General features: G+C 52.9%; 1 protein-coding gene across 1 annotated transcript in view; it reads right to left on the bottom strand.

Annotated features, from left to right (window-relative positions):
• Positions 1-464: 464 nt before the first annotated feature.
• The window catches only part of SNX1 (sorting nexin 1), a gene marked incomplete at its 5' end in the record, with an annotated part of 14,104 nt that continues 5,172 nt past the window's right edge, over positions 465-9,396 (bottom strand). The window contains 12 exons of the mRNA XM_010087983.1: positions 465-898; positions 1,162-1,233; positions 1,605-1,685; positions 2,002-2,145; positions 3,165-3,370; positions 3,882-3,975; positions 4,121-4,234; positions 5,176-5,251; positions 5,753-5,831; positions 6,291-6,432; positions 7,436-7,479; positions 8,580-8,643. Coding sequence (XP_010086285.1) covers positions 848-898; positions 1,162-1,233; positions 1,605-1,685; positions 2,002-2,145; positions 3,165-3,370; positions 3,882-3,975; positions 4,121-4,234; positions 5,176-5,251; positions 5,753-5,831; positions 6,291-6,432; positions 7,436-7,479; positions 8,580-8,643 — 1,167 coding nt within the window. The remainder of the gene's footprint in view (positions 899-1,161; positions 1,234-1,604; positions 1,686-2,001; positions 2,146-3,164; positions 3,371-3,881; positions 3,976-4,120; positions 4,235-5,175; positions 5,252-5,752; positions 5,832-6,290; positions 6,433-7,435; positions 7,480-8,579; positions 8,644-9,396) is intronic.

Consider the following 9,396-nt stretch of genomic DNA (forward strand, 5'->3'; position numbering starts at 1 on the left):
GGGTTTTTTTGGAGGGAGCGCAGGATCCTGTGCACTCAGGACAAGGGGAAAGGAAAGTGGGAAGTCGGCACGAGCCGCCTTTTCCTTTCTTTTTAAGGCAGAAGAAGGGGTATCGGTTTTGATAAAATCCACGGGGGGGTGTTGAAAGAGCCAAAGCCGCCCCTTGGCTTGATCCCAGCCCCCACACAAGGCTCCACACCTGATTCTCAGGGACCAGATCCCCCCCAAAATCCCACAAAATGGGACCACAGCCCAGCCCCGCTGAGCTCAGATCCTAAAAAAAAACTCATACCCAGAGCCGGAGCTTAATCAGGAGCCAGGGCAGGTGGCTGGGGCAGTGCCCAAGGTCACCCGTGTCCCCGTCACAACAAGGGGGGGAGGCTCTGGTGCCTCCCTCAGCACCGGCAGGATGCGGCCGTTAGCTCTCCCCCAAAAAAAACCAGCACAGAAACAGCCGGAGCCTGTTTGCCCTGATAGAAGTTTTATTACAGAAGTTTAATGGCACTGGCAGGAGGAAGATAATCGTTAGAGCCCTAAAAACCAGCCTGAAAAATATACATTTTACATATGTCGTTAACCCCCTGCTGCAGGTCTGGTCTTCAAGCAGGAAACTAGTTTCTCTTCAAGTAAGAAAATATATGTTGCTAAATGAAAAATATACAAGTTAGAAGAGTTACTGGCTTTGCAAAGCTGCTTGTCAGGGGGTTAAACCTCTACCAGCTCCAAAGTGTTGAACGAGGAGTTGTTCACGTGGAAAAGAGGAAGAGGTATAGTGTGTATATATATAAAAAAAAACCAAAAAAAACCCAAAAGGCAAAGTTCAGGTACGCTCGTTTGCTCGGTCCAATTAAGAAATGGCCTTGGCTTCGGGGAGGAACGCTTCCCAGTACTTCACCAGCTGTGGAGAGAGGGAGAAAGTCAGCAAAATTCAAGACCGGAGCGAGTTGAAAAGCATTTTGGGGAAGTAAAAGCCCCCTCTGCCCAGCCCAGCCCCCCAAAAAGGCATCCTGGGGGATGTGACACTTAAATTTTGTCCTGCTCCAGTGCATGGGGGGTCTTCCCTCCCCACACCCGGGGATGCGACGCACCCACTGTGGGGGTTCACGCAGCACGAGCCAAGCCTTGAGAATTCAAACCGCGGCAGGGGCTGCGGCTGGTCACCTGCTGCTGAGAGTTGACTAACGTCTCCAGGTATTTCGTGACATGGTTTCTGAAGTCCTTGGATTTCTCTTTCTGCAAGAGATGGGTACAGAAATGAGTCCAAGGCTGAAGGAACCACCAAAACCCTCCGCCTTTCAGGGGGAAGGAAAAACCACCGGGATTTTCCTGTTCCTCGTGGGGAAGAGACCAGCCAGAGACCACGAGACACCGACGATGAAGCTTCACCTCCAGCCACAGTGCGATGGGTGGGCTCAGAGGGTCTTTGCCACCCACCCTCATTTTAATGGACACACTTCTCTGCGGAGGAGCCCAAAAGTACATCAGCTCTGCCCGCAGTAGCGATGCCTCCGCTCCCCCAGGTGACCCTTGGTTAGCCCAGGCTGGTGCTCCCAGCAAAGCCAAGCAACCGGAGGGTCGCATGCCGAGGGTTGAGCCCAACGTACCTCGAACCGTATCACTTCCTTGCGGATGACGGCAGAAATCCGTTCAAAGTCCCTTTCGTACTGCGTCACGCGTGACTCCCACTGTGGAGAGAGAGGAAGCGTGCTGTTTCCAGGGCAGGGGAGCTGAAGAACCTCTCGCTTCCCTCCGCGAGCAGTTTTTGTAGCCACGACCACTCGCACGAGAGCCACTGCCGGAGCAAAACCCGGCATTTCTGGTCCTCACCGTCACGGGCGAGCTCCACGAGGAAGCCACGGAGGTGGGACCGCGAGCAGCCCCTCCTGCGGCTTCTGGACTTCAAGGCTGTCTTAACCCTTGATCCCTCTCCCTTCGGTTCAAAAGGTCCCCTTGTCCCTGCTCGGCCGCAGAGCACGGACCCCAGTGCTCCTCGTTCCCTACCTCTGAGATCTCCTCCTTGGCCTGCTGCAGTTTGTCGGGTTTGTTGGCCCACAGCAGCCTGGCTTCCATCTCCCTCTTCTTCTGCAGCATGGTCTGGGCATCCTGCCACCGCTGCCAGGTCTTCATGCGCTGGTCAAAGGCTCCCTGAAAGGAAAGAACCGAGCCTGAGCTCTGCCAACAGTGACAACTGGGACTTTGGCGAGGGGGACATCTGCTAACATCTCTGGGGTCTCCAGCAGCAGCTCGCGGGTGTCTGCCAGGCAGCCGGATGATTTTAGCAGCCCTGCAACGCGCCAGCCCAAGCAAGGAAGACCCCGTTTAGACTTCTGAATGTGTCCGGGTGCTGGGGAAGATCTAGAAAAGCAGAACGCGGCGTCCGACAGCCTGGTCAGAGCAGCCAAAAGACAGGTAGAGCCTGAGGGCTCCTCACCAGAACGTCCCAGCTAAGTCTTGTTACCTCCAGCACCACCTTGGTCCTGCTCTGCAGCACCCACCACACCTCCCAGTACAGACTGGGAGACCCAGGAGGCTTGTGCCTGCTCACAGGGCTGCGTTCTGGCCCCTTACAGCCTCCAGAAACAGCTGCTCAGAGGCAGGATGCATTTGGGGCGGGACTCAATCAACCTGCCAGTCTTGCAGCTCACTTGCTACTTGTTTTTTTGTTCAGTTGGTTGGTTTGGGGGTTTTTTTGGTTGTTTTTTTATTTGGTTGTGGGGTTTTTTTTATTTGTGTTTTTTTGGGGGGTTTTTTTTTGTTTTTTTTTTCTCTCCAGAGGCCAGTGCACCAGGCAGGCTGCACGGACTTGTGAAGACTCAGGCTCTTCCCAGATCTATTTGCAACACTCAAATCACAAGTTACCTGCTCACACACTCTGCAGCAGCCACATCCTTCATCTCTGGAAGGGCTAAGGCCACCTACGAGCCACAAACTTGCTCCAGTACCCCCTGGAGAACAGCCCGGCCCCCCCTACCCGACTTTTCCAATCCAACCGCTCCAACGCATGCACAGAACTGGACAAGTAGCAAGCTGTCCCTCTGCCCAAAGAGCTCAGAGACATGCCATGCTCCCCGCTTAAATTTAGAAGACCAGCTGCCTCCTGGCACACCTAAGCCTGCGATCGGTCCTAGGATCAGCACCAGAGCTCGTCCCAAACGAGCACTTACCCTCACGACCGAGAGGAGGCGGATGTAGTCTCCCAGGAGCTCAGCCAGCAGGAAGAAATCGTTGTTCGCCTGTTCCTGGTGCAGTTGTTCGATCTTCTCTTCCACCTCAGCCAACTGGGACAGCGCCCGCGATAGCGCCGTGTTGTCCTCCGAGCTCCCCAGCATGGCCAGGCTCTTTGCAAACTGGGCTGTGTTCAGCGCTAGCTCTAGAGAACAGAATAAAGAGAGTCAACCCACGGGCCTCGCTCTACGAGGTAAGCCCCAGCCTCGAGTTCAGCCCAAAGAGCAGCTTTTCTGTGCCCCAGGAAAAGCCAGTGCCATCTCGGGCAGAGCTTGGCAGCTCCAGCCAGGGAGGAGAAGGGGAGCAGCAGGGTGGGAGGACGGGCAGAGCTTTGCAGAAGTCAGCCAAAACATGCAGAGGGAGATAAATATCCCCACTCCCTGCCGGAGGATGGCTCGGAATTAGGAATGGGAAGAGCTCTGGCAGCCTTGGTCCGCCACGACACCCAGCACCCTCATCCTAAACCCGTAGGGCTCGACAGAAGAGATGGAATTACTGTTTTCTGTCTCCCATGATGATGGGACTGAGAGTCTTTTATAATACGGAAACACTGTCATATCTTCTCCAAAGTGCCTCCTAGGATGCCCGCGCACCAGCGAGCTCCAGTCAGGCTTCACTGGGCCAAGCTGCAGAGCGAGCGGTACCAAGCTCGTTACCTTTCCGATGGTTCACGAGCGTTTCGACGACAGCGTGCAATTTCCGGAGCCGCTGATCCTCGCACTCCACCTCCTGCAGTTTCTCCTCGAACCACTGAAACAGGTAAAACCAGAGCTGATTCCCACAGATGGCATTGCTGGGGGACTTTCCTCGCATCTCACGGCTAAAATTTGAGCTGGGGAGAGCACGGGGCTCCGGAGCGAGAACGAGGACAGCCCAGAGGTGTCCTAATACTTACTATGTCCGATTCATTCATCTTGATAGTCATTTTACTGACAGCATCCGTCGCTTTGTTGAACATCTTCAGTATTCCTGCTCCGCTCAGGGCCTGGGTGCCTACTGCTCTTGGTAGCTATAAAAAAAAAATATAAAAGTTTGCTTAGTGAGAAAAAATAAAAGAATAGAAAAAGCAGCTTAGTGAGCAGCCACCACACCGGCATTGTTCTCCCACGTGGGTCCCTTGACAGCAAAGGATTAGCCAGACAACCCCCTGGAAGCCGGGGCACAGCCTGTGGAATATTTCAAATAACGGGTAACAAATGAGGAGTTCCTAAACCTTACACCATGGCCAGGCTCTGCCTGTTCTGCTTGGCCAAGGTAACACAGGTCTTTAAGAACCAGCCACGCTGCTTGAATCCCTGAACCGAGGGCTGCCCCGTGGCAGGTCACACAAGTGCGCAGCAGTGCTTGGGAGAATCTCTCCAAAAACCAGTAGCGGCTGGCACTGCTGGGGGACAGGAGAGCAGAGCAGGGCCTCGATGCTGGGAAATATTCTGCACCAGCCACTATTTCTTCAGACAAAAACAAAGCTGAGACGTTTCCACGACATCTGCTCCTACACCTGAGCCCTCCAGCACAGCGGTAGTGCTGGAATAACTCAGGCAAGGCTTTCCCCAAGGCTCAGAAAAATTATTTCTCCACGTCAAGCGCGGAGTTGGGCATGGTCACACTCTCCTCCGAAGAGCAGGGACCACATCGGCCAGCTTGCTCATAACATCTGAGCGCCAGGCCAAACCAGTATGGGACTCTCCTCGGCTCCCAACAGCAGGCTGCTCTTCTAGCACAGATTTTGGAGAACAAAGACAACATGTGCCCCCACCATGACGCAAAGCAAGGCCAAAGCTCGTCATGAACGCATAGTTCTTAGACAGGAGTCCTGTTGTCGTCATCACTGGTTAAGAGCTCTTAAAGGCTTCTCTTGCTTCTCGCCGAGCTTTGAAGCACCATCGACTGCTCGTGTACCTCTTCTGCACTTCCAAGGTACTCGTAGCTACGTTATTCCGCCCTACTGACCTCCTCTTTTTCCAGGAACTCCCTGACGTCCGGGTCCTGCAGCATGGTTGGATGGCTGACCACTCTTCGGAGGTACCTGCGGAGAGGAATGCACCAAGAGTGACTGGAGCAAGCCTGTCTCCAAGCCATCAGAGTGAGCTGCGACATGCTTGTTATTTACTCCAAAATAGCAGTTCAGCCGCTGGAAATCACATCCAAAAAGCTGTTCTCATCCACCCACCAAGAGTCCAACCTCCCTGTGGACTCTCGTGAGACCAGAGGGCAAGACCAGACCTTCAATTAATACTTTCTACAGCAAGAAAATTACTAGATACACTAAGGGGTTAAGATCCAGCCTTGTATCTGCAACAATGACACAGGAATTTGGCCAGATTTGGACTAAGCAATCTCCTACGTTTGAAGCAGATTATTTTTACAGAGTCAAAGCAACTCTCTGCAGTTACAACTCTTTGGCAGCCTCCAGGTTTGCTGCAAACCTGAAAGCAGATGGCTTTTCTCACACAGGAAGGAGAGTCTGACCTTCCAGAGGTCCCCTTGCTTGGTTCAGGCATGAGGGGATAGCTGTTGGGGTCCGTACCTCTCTAGAGCAGCCCGTCTTTTTTCTAGGAACTCTGCAGAGGAGGAGTCTTCTTTCCCAACTTTCACTTTGGTCATTCCTAGCACGGAAGGAAAACGCAATTAATGAGCTGCTTCAATCTCAACACTGAATGGTCTGTTACAGACTATCAGGGTGATAGCAGAGGAGAGGCATTTCACATGAGGAATTAGACCAAGAGCTCCTTGGCAATTTAAAATCTGCTTATGCCTAACATCTAGCAGAAGTCAACATCCAGAAAAGAGGCAGAGCAATGCCAGGTAAGACTGGAAGGGTGACAGATGAACAACAATTCAGTGAGAGCGCAGAGGATGAGGTTTTACTCTACATCACACAGATTTGGAGGCATCTGCAAACTCAAACATGGCTCCAAGTCTGGAACCAGTTTTGTCTGTGCCACAGAACCCAGATTAGCTTCCCACAGCTGCTCTGCAGCTTCCCCCTCAGCTTTGAGACCGCAGGCAGGCTCAGAAGGACATCGGAAGGAGCAGCTCGAGCACTCTGCACCTCCACCACTCACCTATGAGACTCTTCTCGGGTGGCGGAGGAACGATGAACCCATTTTGGGCATGCTTCTCCGACAGCTTCTCATAGAGACCCAGAAAGTCGCTGAATCTCCTTTTCACGGAAAACTGCTTGCTCCTGAACATGGGCATGCTCGTCTGGGGAAAGAGACGACACTCAGATCAGACTCACACACGGAACATGCCCCTGCACGCATGGCCTGGCTCGATCTGCTGTCACTTTGGGGGATGAGAAGGACAGCATGAACTTGGCAAGATCTGAGAAACAGGCAAGGTTGAGCAGAGCAAGCTTTGGTCGAGGTTTTCAGCAACTTACCTCCTAACAGCTCTCCTTGCACTGAGCAGCAGGATTAATGCCACTAAATAACAGAGCAGCTGGGACTCTGGCCGCAAACTGCTCGGGAAGCCCTGCCCATCACCTAATCCCATCACCCCTGCTCCCCACAGGAACTGGGAGCACTGGCAGGTCAGACTTTGTCACCTTAAGACTCTAGGGGCCATCAGTGGGTTTTGACTGGGTTTGCAGAGCTGGAGTGGAGGCTCACAAGACCCCGAACCCCTCACACACCATCAGCTTCAGCCCTTGAGCCCGGCAGCTTCTGTACAGCCAGTCAGGAACAACTTTTTGCAGAGCTCAGAGCAGCACCCCAAAGCTCTGAGCAGGGCAGCAGCTGCAGAATGCTCGATTTCTTGTGACTAGCTCAGGAAAGCAGGTCCTGACATGAAATTTAGCTACAGCAGCAGCTCTTCAGTGAGAGCTGAGCTCAGGTCAGCTTCATCTGATGCGACCATCAGCACAGAACCGCTAAAAACAGCCTCGGTGGCTGCGGCTCTCCTTATCAGATGCCTTCCTGCTGCTCGCTCCTATGCTGAGTGCCAGGATCAGCCAGGACTGCAAAGAGGTGACTGGCTGAAAAAAAATAAAGCCAGCCTCCTTTCAAACAGGTTCAAAAATCTATTTCTCAGCTGGGCTCATCCTTTGATGTGTAGGGGTGAATTTATAACTCCTGAATCCATGTAACAAGGCACTCAGACCTCTCATCTGTTTAGGTCAATACTGGCTTGGCTAAGGCCAGTCCAGCTGTCTTCAAACATGGAAAAATAACAGCACTCCATCTTACGAGCAATGAGTTGGACGTACCTGCGTTGACACTTTGTAGGCTACATATGCGTTCATGCCATCCCCTACGGAAAAACAGAAACAAGGCATTAGTATGAGGATTTTCCCCTATCACCTGAATGCAAAGCACAAGGTTCCTGCAGGCTCCTGCCTCCCTAGTTCCCATCTTTGGCCCAACGGAGCCCCAAATCTGGTCCCCTGGCGTTTCCCCAACGTGACTGCTCAGCCCTCCTTTTACTTCCGAAGGTGGCCAACGCTGACAACAAGGCGCTTGTTACAGCAACGGCGTTTGGGCTGGCTCCACACACAACAATTTGGCAGCTGTGTGGCGCGTGAAGCGGTCTATTCAGGAGACGTGAGTCAGACCGTTTCTGGCTGCGTGCAGTTGGATTCCGAAACATCGCGGGCAGTTTTTTCCTCCAGCTAACACAGAAATCCCTCCTTTGGCAAGGGGAGGGTTTACCTGGTAGCTCAACTGAATGGCATCCTCAGAGGTCTGATGCCACCCGGGATATATCTCTGATTTATAAGTCAGTGCACCCCCTGGCTCCAGAGATCTCAAATCATGGAGTAAAAACAAGCTGCCACGCCTGAGGCTGCTCCACTGGCTGCAATCAGATGTTACCTTGGGTTCTCTGCACCCCAGGAACAGCCACGTAGCCAGCCAAGTTCCTCTGAACCCGCTTTCAACTGAGAGAAAACCTCTTGCTTCTCAGTTTGAAGCTAAGGAAGGTGCCAGAGCACAGAATAATATGTTTAGTCTTAGCTTAAGGCAGTTTTGCCTCTCCCCTGCTGCCCGCACACAGGACAGCATTGCCTGGAGGTCAAGTCAAATTGGTCACCACAGTTCCAGCCACCAAGCATGATGTTTGACCCTCCCAAAAATCCTGCTCCCAACTCCCTCCCTCTGAGGTCCTGGACTTTCCAAAACCTGCTTCTGCCTCGCTTGTTCACAACCTAGGCATTCGGCTTTGTGTAGCTTCATTTCTTCTAGTTGTTGGAAGAAGTCTTGGAGAAGTTACTCCGGGATGAAGTTTGCGCTTGCAGAGACAGCTCGAAAGCTGGAGCTGCGGCACGTGGAGGCAATAGCGGCATTCAGTCCTACTGCCAAGCCCAGCTTGTCTAACCGTGCGTCACCAGGCAGCAAGATGGGGTATTCACTCACCAACTTTCTCTGGGTCACTCACTCCTACAGTCAGCTCAAATTTGTCCTCCTGTTCTTCTTCCAGCTGTTTGGAGTGAAAATACAAGAACAGTACGTTAAAACTAGAAATCCAGGATTCAAACTATTCGCTATGGTGAGCTTGTGACACCGCCAAGGCATCGCTGGCATTTCAGTCTGACCAACATTTGATAAAGCCCTCGAACTTCTTTCTCGTGTCCAGGCTACGTGTTCCGAGGATCCCAAACGGGATTTGACTTCACAACACCACCACCTGCCCAGACTGACGTACAAACCGCTCAGCCCTGAGGTGGAACCCAGCAGAGTCCAGCCTCAGCTCTGCGCAACACGGTTCCTTTCGGGTGCTTTTACATCGTGATTTCAGTTCTCATCCGAAACAGCGTCAGATATTGAACCCACCCGGAAGGGAAGTCGCACTGTGAAGGCACACAGGGACGAAGAGCCAGGATAGCGACAGGCAGCCTCAGTCTGAACCGGTCTATTCGTCACACCCCGTTTTGTCGAAGGCCAGTGGGCAGCTAAACCAACAGCACTGCCTCTGATGGACCCTGGAGGCCTCCAGCTTGCATCGCTGATCCTCCAGTTTGCTGATCAGCTCAGCATCCTGGCCTAACTCTGCATCGCTCCGCCACTTAAGCCAGGCTGAAGCCAGCCTGAGACATCACTCCTGACGTCGCTGCAGTGGCAGTCCTCATGGGCTCAGGGATGTTCGGGGCAGAAAAGGAGCACTGTCCCTGTCTCCAAAATAGTTTTGGTCTCTCTACAGGAGACAACCCGGATTTAGGCCAAGTTCTACCTG

Source organism: Pterocles gutturalis, unplaced genomic scaffold (assembly GCF_000699245.1).
Source record: "Pterocles gutturalis isolate BGI_N339 unplaced genomic scaffold, ASM69924v1 scaffold45431, whole genome shotgun sequence".
NCBI classification, from domain to species: domain Eukaryota; kingdom Metazoa; phylum Chordata; class Aves; order Pterocliformes; family Pteroclidae; genus Pterocles; species Pterocles gutturalis.